Source organism: Sorex araneus, chromosome 8 (genome assembly GCF_027595985.1).
Source record: "Sorex araneus isolate mSorAra2 chromosome 8, mSorAra2.pri, whole genome shotgun sequence".
Classification (NCBI taxonomy): Eukaryota; Metazoa; Chordata; class Mammalia; order Eulipotyphla; family Soricidae; genus Sorex; species Sorex araneus.
The window spans coordinates 1,611,401-1,631,196 of record NC_073309.1 but is presented as its reverse complement, the minus strand read 5'-3'; the positions used below and the strand labels follow the sequence as shown (position 1 = coordinate 1,631,196).

The window sequence follows — 19,796 nt, the reverse complement described above, 5'->3', positions numbered from 1 at the left end:
CCCCACGTGACCCGCGCGCGCGCCGGGGGCGGAGCCGTTGCAGGCCCCGCCCCGCGCCGCCGAGTGCGCGTGCGCCGCCGTTGCCGCGGCGACCGGGAGGCGTTGGGCGGCCAACGACGCGGCGGGCTGTGGCTGGGCGACTCGGCGGACGCGGTGCCCGCCCGGCGGCCGGCGCTGGCGCTCCGGGACGAGACATGCACCCCGACGGGCCGGAGCCCGAGCGGGAGCGCGAGCAGGACCCGGGCCTGGAGGAGTCGGCGGGCGACCACCCGAAGGCAGGCCCCGGGGGCCGCAAGGAAGGTGCGCACCCGCGGGACCCCCGGGACCCCGCCGCGCCGTCAGCTCTGCGCACGCCTGCGCCCACCCCCACCCGCCCGCCGGTCCCGCCGAGCCCGGGCGGCCACTGGCCCCCTGCAGCGTCGCCGCCGCCCGCTCGCCCGGCCCGGCCCGGCCCGGCCCGCCCAGGTTCGCTCCGCCTCGGGCAGGGCAGCGCGGGCCGGCGGCGGAGCTGCTGGTTCTCACCGAATCTTCCCAAATGGGCCTAGGAAAGTAGTGGCGGGCCCCGAGGACGTACGGCGTAGGGGGCTGCCCTGCACGCGCCCGCCGACCCGGGCTCAACGCCGGCACCCCACAGGGTCCCCAGCACCGCCAGGAGTGACCCCTGAGCACCGCGGGTGTGACCCAAAAAGCAAAAAAAAAAAGAAGAAGAAGAAAAAAGAGAAAAGAAAAATAGTGTCCAGGACCGGGAAGTCGGGGACTAGGGACAGCTGGAGCCCCAGGTTTGACCCCTGGCCCCTGTCCCTGCACACTGACCATTGCTGGGTCCCAGCGCTGCCAGCTCTCCCCAGAGAAAGGAAAAAGCAGGACCCAGCCCCTGCTCTCAGCTTGAAGGCCTCAGGGGGCCTTTGAAGGCCAGAGGGGAGCAGGCCAGGCCGCTGGGTGGGCAGTGCAGCCGACCCCTGCGGGCCAGACCAGACCATCGCTAGAGGGAAGCTCTGGTTGGTATAAAAGCAGCTACACAGGGTACGAGCACCTGCTATTCATTCCACAGGCACCTGGTGCCTCCTGTGAGCTCACCGTCCGGGGTGGGCGGGAGAGGCTGTGCCCACAGTGTTTAGTCCGGTCGGAAGGCTGGGGTGCAGGCGTGGATCTCAGAAGGGCCTTTGCCTCTTGTATAAAGCCCTGGGTTCGGTCCCAGCACTTAGCCAAAGTAAAGGGGGAAAACAGAAATAGAAACATCAGAAAACCACCGCCAACGGGGACTGGAGGGACAGTGTAGTGGGGAGGACATTTGCATGGGGCCACCTGGGCCCAACCCAGCATCCGTCTGGGTTCCCGAGCCTGCCAGGAGGAACCTGAATATCACTGGGTATAGCACAAAAAGCAAAAAGAAAACCAGAAAAATAGATAAGAAAGAAGAAGAAAGGAAGGAAGGAAGAAAGGAAGGAACCACAGAAGGAACTACCAGAAGCCCTTAGATATGCTGCATTTGAATCCTTGGTTTTGATCTATCTTTAAAAAATAAGTGTTGGGGCTGGAGCAATAGCACAGTGGGTAGGGCGTTTGCCTTGCACACGGCCGACCTGGGTTCAATTCCAGCATCCCATATGGTCCCCTGAGCACCGCCAGGGGTAATTCCTGAGTGCAGAGCCAGGAGTAACCCCTGTGCATTGCCAGGTGTGACCCAAAAAGCAAAATAATAATAATAAGAATAATAATTGCATCTGTGTGTCTCACTTGATTTTCACCAAGTATGTTTCCATCCTCTTCCTTCTCCCTGTCCCCACTGGGAAGCTTTAAACAGAACAGAGAACATTGTAGCTAATACCCACTTCTTGAGGCCAAAATTTTTTTCCCAAACTTGGAAATGACCCACACTTTTACCAGGCTGAAAGCTCTTTTGATTAAATATATTTTTAGATAAAGTGGATGTTCCGTTTGCTGCCCACACCCCAGAATTTTGTTCAGCTGCTCAAATGCTTCTCTCAATAGAAAATAAATGGGTTTGCCTGCTAGTTGACTGCTCCCAACTCAGTGCTCAGGGGTCATTCCCAGAGCTCTCGGGGTCCATGCAGTGCCAGGAAAGGAATGCAGGGCTCCTGCACACGAAGCACAGACCCCGGCCTCGGGGCTCCCGGCCCAGTGCCCCGGGGCAGCCCTGGCCTCTCAAGCCTGCCCTCGGCCAGCCAGCCACCTCCACACCGCTGTGTCTTCCTTTCTTAAACCGATGCCCTGTGCTTGTAAAGAGGCCACACACACACACACACACACACACACACACACGTCCGTTGGGGCATCGGCTACTGATGACGGGAGCTCCGGTACATCCTGTCCGAGGCAGAGGAACAACCCCCTGTTTGATGGAACCAACCTCTCTGGTGGCTGAGGGTGGCGAACGCGTCGGGCTCTCAGGAACGACAGAAACGGGACATCTCTGCCCGAGTGAGCCTGCCGCGGCGCCTGCTCAGAGGATCAGAGGTGGCGCTGGCAGTGCCTCTGGGGTCCGCGTGCAGCAGCGGACACCTGGGAACGGGGCAGAGACGGGAGGGGCCCTCTTCTCGCTCAGCTTCGCAGAAGCTGCCCCTCTGCCCGACAGGAATGAGCGACTGTGCCAGTCCTGGGGACACGCCAGGCCAGAGCGGGCACAGGCAGGGAGGGGACAGCAAGCCGGACGCTCCCGCATCCTCCCAGTGGGATGACAAGGAGGACCGGGTCCCCAGGTAGGAGGGCAGGCGGTCGCCCCTGGGTGCAGAGGGACGCGGGGCGCCCGCAGAGCCGGGCCGGCGCTGAGCGGGGCGTAGGACCGCGAGTGACCCTGCCCGAGCCGGAGAGGAGGGCCCGCCAGGGCTCCTCGCCAGCCGGGAAGGATGAACTCAAGATAGTCTGAGGCCTGGGGGACCGTCCTGGGACTTGGGGGAGGGAGGGAGGGAGGGAGGGGAGAGGGAGGGTGGGGCAGGGCGGGACGTATCTTACGCCGACACACGGAAATGAGTTTCTTGGCCGTACTTTCTCATCTGAACAGAATGACTAAAAGTTTCTTGAAGAAATTCTGCAAACAACACAAGCTGTACCTCACACCTTCGCTGAACGATACTCTGTACCTGCACTTTAAGGGTAAGACGGCTCAGGCCAGACCCGGGGATGCAGAGACCCTCCCAGGCCTCGCCCCGAGCCTCCAAATCATCCTGAAGCGGAGACTTCAGAGTGTAGCGGAGACGGATGGAAACACAGCGCCATCGTCTCTGAAGGAAAGCCCTCCTGTTTACTCGGGGCGACACCCAGCGGGTGCTCAGAATCACTCCTGCTCTGCTCCAGGCCGAGGGGCAGCTGGGGACGACCCCGGGGCCCCGCATGCGAGGCGGGCGCCTGCCCTGCGCCTCTCTGGCCCCCGCGGCTCAGTAAAGGGGCTGCAGGAAGCTCTTTGCTTCCTATCTTTGCCGCCCGAGAGCGGGTGTGTGGCTCCGAGCAGGAAGCCCTGGCGGCTGCTCGGCCGGGCCTGTGGGTCCTTAGTTACCTGCGTCCGCCCGTGACCCGGCAACCATCGCGGATACTTGCAAGCTGCAATGGAGAGGAAGGAAAGAGGAAAAGTTAGATCATTTGGGGGGGCGTAGTCGTGGGGACTGTCGTTGGACTTGGGGGCCACACCCTACAGTACCACGGCCCGAACCCAGTCTCCCACACGCGAGCCACGTCCTCAGCCTTTCGCGCCGTTACTCCAGCCCGGGACGGGTAAACTTTGATTCTGCACAACAGTGAACAGGCTCTTACATGCGAACTCCAGAGCACTGGGGCGGGCGCAGGGCTGGACCGGCTTTGCACACAGGAGACACACACGCAAGCCCACCAGCAGCCTCCCTCCCTCCCCCCCACAGATGGGGGCTGCAGCTCCTCGGCTCTACTGGTGTGGCCCCCAGCATGCACACACAAACACACGCATGCACACACGCACACACACGTGCACATGCACACGTACACATAGGCACTTGAACACAGACACATGCACACGCACACGTACACATAGGCACTTGACACAGACACATGCACACACGCGCACACACACACACACGGATGCACACACTTTTCCAAACAAAATGACGTTCTGTAAGTGTTGGTTCTAGACGATTCTTAAACTACAGGCTGCTGGGAGACGAGGGAGAAGGCAGACGTTTGCCTTCCCGACTCAGTGGCTCAGGTTCATCACACCGAGTCAAAAGCTGAAGCCAGCCCGCCGTGTGCCTAGCTACACACGGGGGCGGGGGCAGGCTTCCCCGTGCCTGTCGCTGACCGGGTCACGCTGATGCCAGGCGGAGAGCACTGCCCGCCTTGTGGCCCGGACCGGCAGCCCCCTGGGTGATCCGGGCTGGGTCCTCCTGGGTCGAGCCCCCGAGGGACGCAGGGTCCGAGCGCGGGTGGGGTGTCCCCCCAGGGAAAGGGGCGGCGGGAGCCCAGGAAGCCGTGTGGCCCCGCAGGCTTCGACCGCATCGAGAACCTGGAGGAGTACACGGGGCTGCGCTGCCTGTGGCTGGAGTGCAACCGCATCCGCAGCATCGAGAACCTGGGCGCGCAGACGGAGCTGCGCTGCCTCTTCCTGCAGACCAACCTGCTGCACAGGATCGAGAACCTGGAGCCGCTGCAGAAGCTGGACACGCTCAACCTCAGCAACAACTACATCAAGACCATCGAGAACCTGGGTCAGCGCGGCCCCGGGCTGGCCTCTCCCGGGGGCGGGGCGCCCCCCCACTCCTGGTCACAGTCCCGTGCCCACTCCCCCGGCAGCCTGCCTGCCCGTCCTGGACACGCTCCAGATGGCCCACAACCACCTGGAGACGGTGGAGGACATCCAGCACCTGCAGCACTGCGCGAAGCTCTGCGTGCTGGACCTGTCGCACAACCGGCTCAGCGACCCCGGCATCCTGAGCGTGCTCGAGCTCGTGCCCGGCCTGGTAACGGGGCCGGGGCCGGGGCCGGGGCGGGCGTGCCGCACAGAGCGCGGGCACGCTGGCTGGCGCTCGGCAGGGAGGGGCTCCGTCCCCAACCGTCCCCGCTGTCCGACCGGCGTCCCCCAAGCCCACCGGCACGCAGCGCGGTGTGGGAGGGCCACGTCCCCCACTGTCCCCGCGTTCCCCCCACCCCCGAACCCGGAGCCTGCCTCTGGGGGGCGCCCTCGCCCACACCCGGGACAGCTGCCCCCGGGACAGCTGCCCCCGGGACTGCTGCCTGACTGGGTCTGTCCCCGACACCCTCACGGGCGCAGGAGGCTGGGCCGCCGGTTCCTGGGGAGCTGACGGGCAGGAGGCACCAGGGGCTGGTCCCCTCTGTCCCCTCCTGAGGCTGTCCCGGGGGACAGAGACCTGGGAGCCGGGGGGGTCAGGCCCTGGCCCCTCTTCGCTGCAGGCCACCTCCTCCCCGTGGGCCCTGGTCTGGGTGGGGGCTCGTGGGCCCTGGCCCCTGGTGTCCGGGCGGTGTGGAGGGGCGCGAGGGCTGGTCCTGGGGTCAGCTCGGCCGCTTGCCTCCAGCGGGTGCTGAACCTGATGGGGAACCCCGTGACCCGCCACATCCCCTCCTACCGCAAGACGGTGACGGTGCGTCTGCGACAGCTCACCTACCTGGACGACAGGCCCGTCTTCCCCAAGGACAGGTGAGGAGGCCTCGGGCTCCCCAGCCTCCCTCCGGGGCCTGTCGCGCCTCCCGGCTGCCCTTCGTAGTGGCCTCGCTGTGCCCTGGTGTCCGGGGCACCAAGGTCTCTGCACCGCAGCGTGGACCCAGGGCAAACGCGCCCCGAGGCCCCTCACGCACCCCGCCCCACCCCGCCCCTGCCCCGGGCGCCCCGTAGGACCTGCCTGTTGCCTGAAGACGGAGCTTACGCGCGGGCACACCATGTTTCTGACCTGTGTCCGGAACGTTCCTGCCCACTGAGAACTCTGGGGGTCGTGATCCTGTAGGGGAAACCGTGCAGCTCGCCGACACGCGTGCATCTGGCTGCGGGCAGGGCCAGACCCTGGTCTGCCAATGGGACAGTTTTCCTCCCTCAAGAGTGTCCAGCTGGGGCCGGAGCAATAGTACAGCAGGGAGCACCCAGCCGACCTGGGTTCGATTCCCAACGTCCCATACGGTCCTCTGAGCGCCACCAGGAGTAACCTCTGAGCATCGCCGGGTGTGGCCCAAAAAGGAGAAAAAAGGAAGAGTGCCCAGCTGTGCTTGTGGCCCGTCTGCCTTTCGGAGGGCCGGGGGTGGGTGCTCCTGTGTGCTCACGGCTTAGTCCTGGCTCTGCACTCAGGAATTTCTCCTAACGCCCTCGGGGGCCCTTATGGGATGCCGGGGATCAAACCCCAGTCGGCCGTGTGCAAGGCAGCGCCCTCCCTGCTGTGCTGCCGCCCCGGCCCCATCTGCCTTAGCAGGACCGCCCCCCCCCCCCCGGGTTTGGCGTTGCTGTCCCTAGAGGGCCCGGCCCAGGAGGCCTGCAGCCGCACCCTGGTCTCTGTCGGGAGGCCGAGGGGCTTTCCAGGGGCTGCTCGGGCAGATTCCAGCCATTAGCGAGGTCCCGGGACCCGGGGCTGCTTGGACCTGCAGTGCCAGCTGACCCGGGCACAGCTTTGATCTGGATTTTTTTTTTTTTTTTGGTTTTTGGGTCACACCCGGCGATGCACACCTGGCTCTGCACTCAGGAGTCACCCCTGGCGGTGCTCAGGGGACCATATGGAATGCTGGGAATTGAACCCAGGTCGGCCGCGTGCGAGGCAAACGCCCTACCCGCTGTGCTATCGCTCCAGCCCCTGATCTGGATTTTTAATTTGCCTCTTAATGAGGTCGTGTCTGTTCAGTCTAGTCTGGTGAAAGCCCCAGCGAAGCGGATTGAATGGTTGAAGTGTGCGCATGCGTGCATGCGCGTGTGTCTGTGTGTCTGTGTGTGTTTCCTATGTGGCACCAAGAATTGCACTGTGGGGCAATTCTTGGTACATCCCATATTGTGTAAAAACACAAAAGATAAGAGGGGGCCCAGCGGGGCTCTATCTCTCCCGCTGCCCGCGTTCGGTAGTCTCACGCCGCTTCCCCACCCTGGGGGAGGTTGATGGCGATGATGAGGCAGGCAAAGGAAGGAAGAAGGCCAAACTGGTTGCTCGATCAGTTTATTTCGTTCTCTCTCTTTGCTTCTCTCCTGGTTCTTGATCTCTCTCTGGATCTTCATCTGTGCCTGTCCCTCTGCGCCTGTCCCTCTGCGCCTGTCCCTCTGCGCCTGTCTCTCTGCACCTGTCCCTCTGCGCCTGTCCCTCTGCGCCTGTCTCTCTGCGCCTGTCCCTCTGCGCCTGTCCCTCTGCTCCTGTCTCTCTGCGCCTGTCTCTCTCTCTGCGTCTGTCTCTCTGCTCCTGTCCCTCTGCGCCTGTCCCTCTGCGCCTGTCCCTCTGCGCCTGTCTCTCTGCGCCTGTCCCTCTGCGCCTGTCCCTCTGCGCCTGTCCCTCTGCGCCTGTCCCTCTGCGCCTGTCTCTCTGCTCCTGTCTCTCTGCGCCTGTCTCTCTCTCTGCGCCTGTCTCTCTCTCTGCGTCTGTCTCTCTGCTCCTGTCCCTCTGCGCCTGTCCCTCTGCGCCTGTCCCTCTGCGCCTGTCTCTCTGCGCCTGTCCCTCTGCGTCTGTCTCTCTGTGCCTGTCTCTCTGCGCCTGTCTCTCTGCGCCTGTCTCTCTGTGCCTGTCTCTCTGCGTCTGTCTCTCTGCGCCTGTCTCTCTGCGTCTGTCTCTCTGCGTCTGTCTCTCTGCGCCTGTCTCTCTGCTCCTGTCTCTCTGCTCCTGTCTCTCTGCGTCTGTCTCTCTGCGCCTGTCTCTCTGCGCCTGTCCCTCTGCGTCTGTCTCTCTGTGCCTGTCTCTCTGTGCCTGTCTCTCTGTGCCTGTCTCTCTGTGCCTGTCTCTCTGCGTCTGTCTCTCTGCTCCTGTCTCTCTGCTCCTGTCTCTCTGCGCCTGTCTCTCTGCTCCTGTCTCTCTGCGTCTGTCTCTCTTCTGCCTGTCTCTCTGCTCCTGTCTCTCTGCTCCTGTCTCTCTGCGCCTGTCTCTCTGCTCCTGTCTCTCTGCGTCTGTCTCTCTTCTGCCTGTCTCTCTGCTCCTGTCTCTCTGCGTCTGTCTCTCTGCGTCTGTCTCTCTGCGTCTGTCTCTCTGCGCCTGTCTCTCTGCTCCTGTCTCTCTGCTCCTGTCTCTCTGTGCCTGTCTCTCTGCTCCTGTCTCTCTGCGCCTGTCTCTCTGCGTCTGTCTCTCTGCTCCTGTCTCTCTGTGCCTGTCTCTCTGCGCCTGTCTCTCTGCGCCTGTCTCTCTGCGCCTGTCTCTCTGCGTCTGTCTCTCTGCTCCTGTCTCTCTGCTCCTGTCTCTCTGCGTCTGTCTCTCTGCGTCTGTCTCTCTGCGCCTGTCTCTCTGCGCCTGTCTCTCTGCTCCTGTCTCTCTGCTCCTGTCTCTCTGCGTCTGTCTCTCTGCGTCTGTCTCTCTGCGACTGTCTCTCTGCTCCTGTCTCTCTGCGCCTGTCTCTCTGCGCCTGTCTCTCTGCTCCTGTCTCTCTGCGTCTGTCTCTCTGCGCCTGTCTCTCTGCTCCTGTCTCTCTGCGCCTGTCTCTCTGCTCCTGTCTCTCTGCTCCTGTCTCTCTGCGCCTGTCTCTCTGCGCCTGTCTCTCTGCGTCTGTCTCTCTGCGCCTGTCTCTCTGCTCCTGTCTCTCTGCTCCTGTCTCTCTGCGCCTGTCTCTCTGCTCCTGTCTCTCTGCGCCTGTCTCTCTGTGCCTGTCTCTCTGCGCCTGTCTCTCTGCGCCTGTCTCTCTGTGTCTGTCTCTCTGCGTCTGTCTCTCTGCTCCTGTCTCTCTGCGTCTGTCTCTCTGCGTCTGTCTCTCTGCTCCTGTCTCTCTGCGCCTGTCTCTCTGCTCCTGTCTCTCTGTGCCTGTCTCTCTGCTCCTGTCTCTCTGCGCCTGTCTCTCTGCTCCTGTCTCTCTGCGCCTGTCTCTCTGCTCCTGTCTCTCTGTGTCTGTCTCTCTTCTGCTTGTCTCTCTGCTCCTGTCTCTCTGCGCCAGTCTCTCTGCTCCTGTCTCTCTGCGTCTGTCTCTCTGCGCCTGTCTCTCTTCTGCCTGTCTCTCTGCTCCTGTCTCTCTGCGTCTGTCTCTCTGTGCCTGTCTCTCTGTGCCTGTCTCTCTGCTCCTGTCTCTCTGCTCCTGTCTCTCTGCGTCTGTCTCTCTGCGCCTGTCTCTCTGCTCCTGTCTCTCTGCTCCTGTCTCTCTGCGCCTGTCTCTCTGCGCCTGTCTCTCTGCGCCTGTCTCTCTGCGCCTGTCCTTCTGCGTCTGTCTCTCTGTGCCTGTCTCTCTGCGCCTGTCTCTCTGCGCCTGTCTCTCTGTGCCTGTCTCTCTGCGTCTGTCTCTCTGCTCCTGTCTCTCTGCTCCTGTCTCTCTGCGCCTGTCTCTCTGCGCCTGTCCCTCTGCGTCTGTCTCTCTGTGCCTGTCTCTCTGCGCCTGTCTCTCTGCGCCTGTCTCTCTGCTCCTGTCTCTCTGCTCCTGTCTCTCTGCGCCTGTCTCTCTGCTCCTGTCTCTCTGCGTCTGTCTCTCTTCTGCCTGTCTCTCTGCTCCTGTCTCTCTGCTCCTGTCTCTCTGCGCCTGTCTCTCTGCTCCTGTCTCTCTGCGTCTGTCTCTCTTCTGCCTGTCTCTCTGCTCCTGTCTCTCTGCGTCTGTCTCTCTGCGTCTGTCTCTCTGCGTCTGTCTCTCTGCGCCTGTCTCTCTGCTCCTGTCTCTCTGCTCCTGTCTCTCTGTGCCTGTCTCTCTGCGCCTGTCTCTCTGCTCCTGTCTCTCTGCGCCTGTCTCTCTGTGTCTGTCTCTCTGCTCCTGTCTCTCTGTGCCTGTCTCTCTGCGCCTGTCTCTCTGCGCCTGTCTCTCTGTGCCTGTCTCTCTGCGTCTGTCTCTCTGCTCCTGTCTCTCTGCTCCTGTCTCTCTGCGTCTGTCTCTCTGCGTCTGTCTCTCTGCGCCTGTCTCTCTGCGCCTGTCTCTCTGCTCCTGTCTCTCTGCTCCTGTCTCTCTGCGTCTGTCTCTCTGCGTCTGTCTCTCTGCGACTGTCTCTCTGCGTCTGTCTCTCTGTGCCTGTCTCTCTGTGCCTGTCTCTCTGCTCCTGTCTCTCTGCGTCTGTCTCTCTGCGCCTGTCTCTCTGCGCCTGTCTCTCTGCGCCTGTCTCTCTGCTCCTGTCTCTCTGCTCCTGTCTCTCTGCGCCTGTCTCTCTGCTCCTGTCTCTCTGCGTCTGTCTCTCTGCGCCTGTCTCTCTGCGCCTGTCTCTCTGCGTCTGTCTCTCTGCGCCTGTCTCTCTGCTCCTGTCTCTCTGCTCCTGTCCCTCTGCGCCTGTCTCTCTGCGTCTGTCTCTCTGCGCCTGTCTCTCTGCGCCTGTCTCTCTGCGTCTGTCTCTCTGTGCCTGTCTCTCTGCTCCTGTCTCTCTGTGCCTGTCTCTCTGCTCCTGTCTCTCTGCGCCTGTCTCTCTGCGCCTGTCTCTCTGCTCCTGTCTCTCTGCTCCTGTCTCTCTGCGTCTGTCTCTCTGCGCCTGTCTCTCTGCGTCTGTCTCTCTGCGCCTGTCTCTCTGCTCCTGTCTCTCTGCGTCTGTCTCTCTGTGCCTGTCTCTCTGCTCCTGTCTCTCTGCGCCTGTCTCTCTGCTCCTGTCTCTCTGCGTCTGTCTCTCTGCGCCTGTCTCTCTGCTCCTGTCTCTCTGCGCCTGTCTCTCTGCTCCTGTCTCTCTGCGCCTGTCTCTCTGCTCCTGTCTCTCTGCGTCTGTCTCTCTGCGCCTGTCTCTCTGCTCCTGTCTCTCTGCGCCTGTCTCTCTGCTCCTGTCTCTCTGCGCCTGTCTCTCTGCTCCTGTCTCTCTGCGTCTGTCTCTCTGCGCCTGTCTCTCTGCTCCTGTCTCTCTGCTCCTGTCTCTCTGCTCCTGTCTCTCTGCGTCTGTCTCTCTGCTCCTGTCTCTCTGCGTCTGTCTCTCTGCGTCTGTCTCTCTGCTCCTGTCTCTCTGCGCCTGTCTCTCTGCGCCTGTCTCTCTGCGCCTGTCTCTCTGCGCCTGTCTCTCTGCGCCTGTCTCTCTGCGCCTGTCTCTCTGCGCCTGTCTCTCTGCTCCTGTCTCTCTGCGCCTGTCTCTCTGCGCCTGTCTCTCTGCTCCTGTCTCTCTGCGCCTGTCTCTCTGCTCCTGTCTCTCTGTGCCTGTCTCTCTGTGTCTGTCTCTCTTCTGCCTGTCTCTCTGCTCCTGTCTCTCTGCGCCTGTCTCTCTGCGCCTGTCTCTCTGCGCCTGTCTCTCTGCGCCAGTCTCTCTGCTCCTGTCTCTCTGCTCCTGTCTCTCTGCGCCTGTCTCTCTGCTCCTGTCCCTCTGCGTCTGTCTCTCTGTGCCTGTCTCTCTGTGCCTGTCTCTCTGTGCCTGTCTCTCTGCGCCTGTCTCTCTGCTCCTGTCTCTCTGCGCCTGTCTCTCTGTGTCTGTCTCTCTGCGTCTGTCTCTCTGCGCCTGTCCCTCTGCGTCTGTCTCTCTGCGTCTGTCTCTCTGCTCCTGTCTCTCTGCGTCTGTCTCTCTGCTCCTGTCTCTCTGCTCCTGTCTCTCTGTGCCTGTCTCTCTGTGTCTGTCTCTCTTCTGCCTGTCTCTCTGCTCCTGTCTCTCTGCGCCTGTCTCTCTGCGCCTGTCTCTCTGCGCCAGTCTCTCTGCTCCTGTCTCTCTGCTCCTGTCTCTCTGCGCCTGTCTCTCTGCGTCTGTCTCTCTGCGCCTGTCCCTCTGCGTCTGTCTCTCTGTGCCTGTCTCTCTGCGTCTGTCTCTCTGCGCCTGTCTCTCTGCTCCTGTCTCTCTGCGCCTGTCTCTCTGCGTCTGTCTCTCTGCGTCTGTCTCTCTGCTCCTGTCTCTCTGCGCCTGTCTCTCTGCGTCTGTCTCTCTGCGCCTGTCTCTCTGCTCCTGTCTCTCTGCTCCTGTCTCTCTGCGCCTGTCTCTCTGCGCCTGTCTCTCTGCTCCTGTCTCTCTGCTCCTGTCTCTCTGCGTCTGTCTCTCTGCTCCTGTCTCTCTGCGTCTGTCTCTCTGCGTCTGTCTCTCTGCTCCTGTCTCTCTGCGCCTGTCTCTCTGCTCCTGTCTCTCTGTGCCTGTCTCTCTGCTCCTGTCTCTCTGCGCCTGTCTCTCTGCTCCTGTCTCTCTGCGCCTGTCTCTCTGCTCCTGTCTCTCTGTGTCTGTCTCTCTTCTGCCTGTCTCTCTGCTCCTGTCTCTCTGCGTCTGTCTCTCTGCTCCTGTCTCTCTGCGCCAGTCTCTCTGCTCCTGTCTCTCTGCGTCTGTCTCTCTGCGCCTGTCTCTCTTCTGCCTGTCTCTCTGCTCCTGTCTCTCTGCGTCTGTCTCTCTGTGCCTGTCTCTCTGTGCCTGTCTCTCTGCGCCTGTCTCTCTGCGTCTGTCTCTCTGTGCCTGTCTCTCTGTGCCTGTCTCTCTGCGCCTGTCTCTCTGCGTCTGTCTCTCTGTGCCTGTCTCTCTGCGTCTGTCTCTCTGCGCCTGTCTCTCTGCTCCTGTCTCTCTGTGCCTGTCTCTCTGCTCCTGTCTCTCTGCTCCTGTCTCTCTGCGTCTGTCTCTCTGCGCCTGTCTCTCTGCGTCTGTCTCTCTGCGCCTGTCTCTCTGCGCCTGTCTCTCTGCGTCTGTCTCTCTGTGCCTGTCTCTCTGCTCCTGTCTCTCTGCGCCTGTCTCTCTGCTCCTGTCTCTCTGCGTCTGTCTCTCTGCGCCTGTCTCTCTGCTCCTGTCTCTCTGCGCCTGTCTCTCTGCTCCTGTCTCTCTGCGCCTGTCTCTCTGCTCCTGTCTCTCTGCGTCTGTCTCTCTGCGCCTGTCTCTCTGCTCCTGTCTCTCTGCGCCTGTCTCTCTGCTCCTGTCTCTCTGCGCCTGTCTCTCTGCTCCTGTCTCTCTGCGTCTGTCTCTCTGCGCCTGTCTCTCTGCTCCTGTCTCTCTGCTCCTGTCTCTCTGCTCCTGTCTCTCTGCGTCTGTCTCTCTGCTCCTGTCTCTCTGCGTCTGTCTCTCTGCGTCTGTCTCTCTGCTCCTGTCTCTCTGCTCCTGTCTCTCTGCGCCTGTCTCTCTGCGCCTGTCTCTCTGCGCCTGTCTCTCTGCGCCTGTCTCTCTGCGCCTGTCTCTCTGCGCCTGTCTCTCTGCGCCTGTCTCTCTGCGCCTGTCTCTCTGCTCCTGTCTCTCTGCGCCTGTCTCTCTGCTCCTGTCTCTCTGTGCCTGTCTCTCTGTGTCTGTCTCTCTTCTGCCTGTCTCTCTGCTCCTGTCTCTCTGCGCCTGTCTCTCTGCGCCTGTCTCTCTGCGCCTGTCTCTCTGCGCCAGTCTCTCTGCTCCTGTCTCTCTGCTCCTGTCTCTCTGCGCCTGTCTCTCTGCTCCTGTCCCTCTGCGTCTGTCTCTCTGTGCCTGTCTCTCTGCGTCTGTCTCTCTGCGCCTGTCTCTCTGCGCCTGTCTCTCTGCTCCTGTCTCTCTGCGCCTGTCTCTCTGTGTCTGTCTCTCTGCGTCTGTCTCTCTGCGCCTGTCCCTCTGCGTCTGTCTCTCTGCGTCTGTCTCTCTGCTCCTGTCTCTCTGCGTCTGTCTCTCTGCTCCTGTCTCTCTGCTCCTGTCTCTCTGTGCCTGTCTCTCTGTGTCTGTCTCTCTTCTGCCTGTCTCTCTGCTCCTGTCTCTCTGCGCCTGTCTCTCTGCGCCTGTCTCTCTGCGCCAGTCTCTCTGCTCCTGTCTCTCTGCTCCTGTCTCTCTGCGCCTGTCTCTCTGCGTCTGTCTCTCTGCGCCTGTCCCTCTGCGTCTGTCTCTCTGTGCCTGTCTCTCTGCGTCTGTCTCTCTGCGCCTGTCTCTCTGCTCCTGTCTCTCTGCGCCTGTCTCTCTGCGTCTGTCTCTCTGCGTCTGTCTCTCTGCTCCTGTCTCTCTGCGCCTGTCTCTCTGCGTCTGTCTCTCTGCGCCTGTCTCTCTGCTCCTGTCTCTCTGCTCCTGTCTCTCTGCGCCTGTCTCTCTGCGCCTGTCTCTCTGCTCCTGTCTCTCTGCTCCTGTCTCTCTGCGTCTGTCTCTCTGCTCCTGTCTCTCTGCGTCTGTCTCTCTGCGTCTGTCTCTCTGCTCCTGTCTCTCTGCGCCTGTCTCTCTGCTCCTGTCTCTCTGTGCCTGTCTCTCTGCTCCTGTCTCTCTGCGCCTGTCTCTCTGCTCCTGTCTCTCTGCGCCTGTCTCTCTGCTCCTGTCTCTCTGTGTCTGTCTCTCTTCTGCCTGTCTCTCTGCTCCTGTCTCTCTGCGTCTGTCTCTCTGCTCCTGTCTCTCTGCGCCAGTCTCTCTGCTCCTGTCTCTCTGCGTCTGTCTCTCTGCGCCTGTCTCTCTTCTGCCTGTCTCTCTGCTCCTGTCTCTCTGCGTCTGTCTCTCTGTGCCTGTCTCTCTGTGCCTGTCTCTCTGCGCCTGTCTCTCTGCGTCTGTCTCTCTGTGCCTGTCTCTCTGTGCCTGTCTCTCTGCGCCTGTCTCTCTGCGTCTGTCTCTCTGTGCCTGTCTCTCTGCGTCTGTCTCTCTGTGCCTGTCTCTCTGCGTCTGTCTCTCTGTGCCTGTCTCTCTGCGCCTGTCTCTCTGCGTCTGTCTCTCTGTGCCTGTCTCTCTGCGTCTGTCTCTCTGCGCCTGTCTCTCTGCGCCTGTCTCTCTGTGCCTGTCTCTCTGCGCCTGTCTCTCTGCATCTTCTTCCTCTGTCTTCTTCTTCTGCCTCTCTGTCTCTTCTAGCTCTCTGTATTCTTCATCTGTCTCCCTCTTCTGTCCCTTCTTCCCCTGTCTCCCTTGTCTTCTTTTCTCTCATCCCCGTCTCTTCTATCTCCCTCAGTGCCCCACAGTCTTAGTTTATATAGCAAATTACATAGGGTGGTGACACAAAGGTGGGTTTAACATCAACAAATCAACAAAGAAGGGTAAGACCATTTCTCGAGGAGATTAACAAAATCTCATCTAAGGAAATCTCATCTAAGGAGATCCACTCAAGAGTGTGATTCCAAACAAGGGTGTGTCAGGGTGTGAGGTAGTAATCTACTTAAATAGTTATAGTAAATCTACTTCTAATATTTCTAGCAAAGTCATTCTGTATGAGCACAGTAAGAGATATAAAGTTCGGTTTTTCCTGAGGACATCTCCAGACCACAGTCCTCAGGCCAGGTTAGTCTTCCTAACCCCAGCAGGATCCTAGTCTCGTCGTTACCTTTGGATCATGACAGCACTGTCCATGATCATGCCCTCAACTTATAGTTGAGTATTGTGGCGCTTTGGCCTGGCCCATTTCGATGCCAGGGTAGCACATAACTCACCGCTTGCCCTGGATCCATCCTGTCCCTCGTCGGGACCTTGTTTTTGGGGTGTTAGGAATTAAGGGCAACTGAGCTGAGAAAGCAGATGCTCAGGAGTAAATATTATTAGAGTCAATCAACTCCCAAGTTACAAGCACAATATTGTCTTCCTGTGTCCATACAGAAAGGACATTGCTTTAAGGTAAACTATGTTCCCTGAGGCAAGGCTAAAAGGACAAACCCCATGTTATCCTACACATATGACACCCCTGAGCACCGCCAGGAGTAATTCCTGAGTGCAGAGCCAGGAGTGACCCCTGTGCATCGTCAGGTGTGACCCAAAAAGAAAAAAAAAAGAAAGAAAAAAAAAAAAGAATTGAAATAACTACACTGTATTTTTGAATCCTCAAATTGAAATCAGACCAACAAATACTCCAGTCAGCTCTCTCGGACCCCTTCCCTTCCTTTTTTTTTTTTTGCTTTTTTTGGGTCACACCCGGCGGTGCACAGGGGTTACTCCTGGCTCTGCACTCAGGAATTACTCCTGGCGGTGCTCAGGGGACCCTATGGGATGCTGGGAATTGAACCCGGGTAGGCCGTGTGCAAGGCAAACGCCCTCCCTGTGCTATCGCTCCAGCCCACCCCTTCCTTTTGATGGGGTTCAACTCCCGCACCATTGTTTTGGGGCCTCGAGCCCCACCCCTGGGCCCATCCCCTCCCAACTGCCTCTGCTGGGGGCACCCAGGCGGCCTTTGCACACGACTGGACGCACGAGTCTGCGCGAGTCTGCCTCTCCCGCCTGCGCCCCGCGTGACTTGGGCCGGCCTGTCTTCACGGGGGGAGTGCGCCAGTCTGGGAGCAGACTCTGCTCTCGGTGTCCCTGGTCCCGTGGGAAGGGGGCGCCCTTCACACACAGACACTCAAACACACAGTCGTGGTCTCTCACACACACACGCACACACGCACACTCACACTCATACTCACGCACACACGCACACTCAGACATACTACACACAAGCACACACGCATGCACACGCACTCCCCCCAACAAGCGCTGTCCCACCCCGCCCGCAGGGCGTGTGCCGAAGCCTGGGCCCGGGGCGGCCTGGAGGCGGAGCGGGAGGAGCGGCAGCAGTGGGAGCACCGGGAGCGCCAGAAGATCACGGACAGCATCGAGGCCCTGGCCCTGATCAAGCGGCGCGCGGAGGAGCGCCGGAGGCAGAAGGCGCAGCAGGAGGCCGGGCTCGGTGGGCCGGGGCGAGTTCCGGGCTCTGTGGGGGGGAGGGGTGGGGGGCGGCAGGGCCTTTCTTGGGGGGGACACCTGGCTCACAGCCCCTCCTCTCTGCGGGACGGGGGGCTTCCAGGGGCCGCCGGCCTCTCTCCCCTCCTTCACGGCAGCGGAGAGCCGTGTCGTGGCCATGGCCGTGGCCCCCAGGGCCAGGAGCTCCTGCCTGTGGCCGCACACGGGAAGGCCCCTGCCGGGCGGGGGGCAGCATCTGTAACTGGGCCCCCCAGGAGTTAGTGCTCACTCGGGCTTCTCTCCTCAGACCAGGGACAGGAGGGCACGGGGGCCGCCACAGCCTCTGCCCAGGAGGAGGAGGAGGAGGAGGAGGACCATGATGATGATGATGATGATGACGACGATGATGACGACGATGACGAGGAGGAGGGAGAGGAAGAGGAGGAGGGGGAGGACGCAGAGCGGCGGCAGAAGATGGAGCGTTTCGTGCGGGAGAGCTTTGAGGCCAAGGACGAGCTCTTCCCGGAAGAGCCCGGCAGGGCCGGGGGGCTGCCGCCGGCTGTCCAGGGGGGCACCGAGGACGAGGAGCTCGGGGAGGCGCCGCCCAGCGAAGCCCAACGCCCGGCCCCTCCTGGCGCCGCCTGGCAGGGTAAGGAAGTGCCCGAGGGGGCCCCTGAGGTCAGTCTGCGTCCAGGGGCCTGGCTGAGACGAGGGCACAGTCCTGTGGCCCCAGCCGCACTCCCTGGGACACAGGGCCCAAGGACGCAGCCCTGGGGCTCCCGGGAAGCCGGTCACCCCCCGACTCCTCCTCCTGGGCCGCCGGTGTCCCTGGCCTCAGACTGGCCAGTGGCGAGGGTGCAGGGGGAGAGCGTGGGGCCACCGTCCATCTCTGCAGTGGCCCCATGCTAGCCACCCCCCCCACCCGGCAGCGTCTGCTGTCCCGATCCTGATCCCCATCGTGTCCCCCCCACCCCCCCCCCAGCCCGCCCGTCCTTCATGGGCTGCCCCTCGGCCCCGGGCCGCCCCGCCTGCAGACTGGGACACTGTCCCCGCTCTGCACCAGGGTCCACACCTGCTCCCCGCGTGGGAAGGGCCTGACCGGCCACCAATCCCTGTTGGCCACTGTCGTTCCAGACCCCGCATGTCTGAGCGTGGCCCCCGGGGCGGCGCTGGGGCCGCGACCCCACGGAGCCGCCGCCGCAGAGCCGGCCGGGTGGGCGGCCGAGAAGCTCGTCATCGCGGTACGTGTGTTGGGAGCGCGAGTGGGCGCGTGTGGCGGACGGTGGCTGTGCCGGGCCCGCGGAGTGGCGGCTTCAGACCCTCGGACCCTCCGCGCCCCGAGCCTGGCGGGGCTGCGCGGCTCGGGGGGGTCCAGGCACTCGCCCACCAGCCCCCACTGAGGCCCCTGGATGCCCGCCTGGCGCGCCGAGGGCTGCCCATCTCCCTTGCGTCTGAAGCTGGCCTCGCACCTGTCGGTCCAAGTCCATCCCAACGCAGTGGGCGCCCCTGCTGGCATTGCCCGCTTCCTCCCTAAACCCCGCCCCCTGGTTCCCGGCGGCGCGCAGGCGCCCTGGGGAAGAGGTGGGCGCTCAGCCCACTCGGGACACACCCCCGACACCACACACCGGCCACGCCGGCTCGTGCCACTCTGCCTGGCCTACGCCGCCGAAGTCACCGTCCTGGCTGGCCTGGACCCCGGGGTCTCCCATCTCCCATGGGGACGCAGAGAAACGGGCAGAGCTGCCCAGCGGGGGCACCCCGGGCAGGAGCACCCCTGCAAGTCCTCGCCAGGACCCTCGCACCCCAAGCGGGCGACCCAGACACAGTTCTGTGCCCAGAGCAAAGCCAGGCAGAGCAGGAAGCCGGGTGGCCGCACGTGTGCGCCAGGGGCCATGTGGTGTGCTCACGTGCACGCGTGTGCTCGTCTGTGTGTCCTGCCTGTGCCCTGGGTCACTCGGCTCTCTGGCTTGCAGGACCTCCCTGACCTGGAGGACACGGGTGTGGACAGCTGCCTGAAAGCCCAGGACCAGGTGACACCTCCCAGGGCTGCGTCTGCTCGGCTGCTGGCCGGGCCCCCTGTTGCCCGCTACGGTGCTCAGCGCCAGGCCCTCACCGGAGCCCAGTCGTGGGCCTGAGGGAGGGAACCTCGGTGGGGATGGCCAGCAGCGGGTGGGGGGAGGGGCAGGGCGTGGCTCCGAGCTGGAGTTGGGGGGTCTGCATCCTGGAGGTGCCCGGTGGCCGGGGCCCCCACATGCGGCCCGGCAGAGTGCAGGGTCAAGGGGCACCTGGAGGGGCCCTGCCCAGAGGTGCTTGGACATGCTGTCTGTTCCCTTAAGGCCCCGTGCCCCCCAAAGATCGTGGTCCTCCGTAGCCTGAGTGAGGACAGCGATGCCGAGCTGGACGCCGCCCCCCAGGGCCACGCGCCTGTGGACGCGCCGTGCGGGATATTTGCAGCGCCCAAGACTCCGGGGAGGCCGCCCGACACGCCCTTTGCAAACCTGCTCGCAGACAGCTCCGGGCCGGGGGAGGCGGGAGCCCCAGGAGCCCCCCGGCCCCCACGGCCGCTGACCCAGGAGCTGGATGGAGCGTCCCGGCGGCCCCTGATCGAGGAGCTGGACAGCGACAGGCCTGGGGGCGCCCCGCCCACACCCCCCAGCTGCCTTAGCGACAGAGCAGCCCCGGCCAGTCCCCCAGGTAAGGCGCGGCAGGAGGCGGAGGGCGAAAGGGAGCAGGGGGTGCCATGGGGCCCTGTCTGCAGCGCCCCTCGCTCTCGGCAGGGGTCCTGGGCTCTGCTGCTCGAGGCTGCCCCCTCTCTGGACACACCTGAGGGAGCCCATTCCCACGCCCAGGCTTCCGGGGCGGAGGGACCCCCGCAAGCACAGCTGGGAAAGAGGCGTCCAGGGAGTTCTCTGCAGCCAGCAGGTGGGGGCGGCGGGCGACCCCGTTTCTCTGCTCCCCCGCAGGGCCGGACTCGGAGGAGCAGCTGCGGAGAGGCCAGGGGCCCCGACAGGCCGCGGAAGACATTGAGTTTGCCTTGGACTAACCCCAGACAGCCCCCAGCCTCGGGCACCCGCGGGGCACAGCGCGGCCGCGGCCCCTCCGTGCACGGGCTGTGGCCAGGAAGCCGCCAGCCCGGCCGGGCCCCGCGGGCCGCGGGGTCCCCTCTGCACACATTACATTTGTCCCAGCACCTGCCGAGTCCCGTGTGTCCCTGCGGGTCCTCGCCTGCGCGACCCTGTGCCTGGACAAGCCCCCGGGGCGGGTCCCCGCGGAGCGCGCAGTGACACCCACTCGTCACATTCGGCCACAC

At 62.6% G+C, this 19,796-nt stretch overlaps 1 protein-coding gene across 2 annotated transcripts; it reads left to right on the top strand.

The window, feature by feature from the left end:
* The first annotated feature begins 83 nt into the window (after positions 1-83).
* DNAAF1 (dynein axonemal assembly factor 1) lies at positions 84-19,666 on the top strand. 2 transcript variants are annotated; one of them, XM_055145671.1, is made up of 12 exons: positions 84-300; positions 2,597-2,720; positions 3,023-3,114; positions 4,470-4,691; positions 4,777-4,943; positions 5,517-5,638; positions 16,321-16,493; positions 16,794-17,135; positions 17,621-17,727; positions 18,460-18,516; positions 18,823-19,180; positions 19,450-19,666. In XM_055145671.1, exons 1-12 carry the CDS (start codon positions 195-197, stop codon positions 19,527-19,529), a joined length of 1,950 nt encoding a protein of 649 aa, XP_055001646.1. In that variant the 5' UTR covers positions 84-194; the 3' UTR covers positions 19,530-19,666. The 2 variants fall into 2 exon arrangements, with proteins under 2 accessions (XP_055001646.1, XP_055001647.1); XM_055145672.1 differs by lacking the exon at positions 2,597-2,720 and having other exon boundaries at positions 168-300.
* Positions 19,667-19,796: the final 130 nt, after the last annotated feature.

Coding starts and splice junctions, on each gene's coding strand:
- DNAAF1 (XM_055145671.1), top strand. CDS start 195: ATGCACCCCGACGGGCCGGAGCCCGAGCGGGAGCGCGAGCAGGACCCG. Junction 17,136..17,620: donor TCCTGGCGCCGCCTGGCAGG/GTAAGGAAGTGC, acceptor CTGTCGTTCCAG/ACCCCGCATGTCTGAGCGTG. Junction 17,728..18,459: donor CCGAGAAGCTCGTCATCGCG/GTACGTGTGTTG, acceptor TCTGGCTTGCAG/GACCTCCCTGACCTGGAGGA.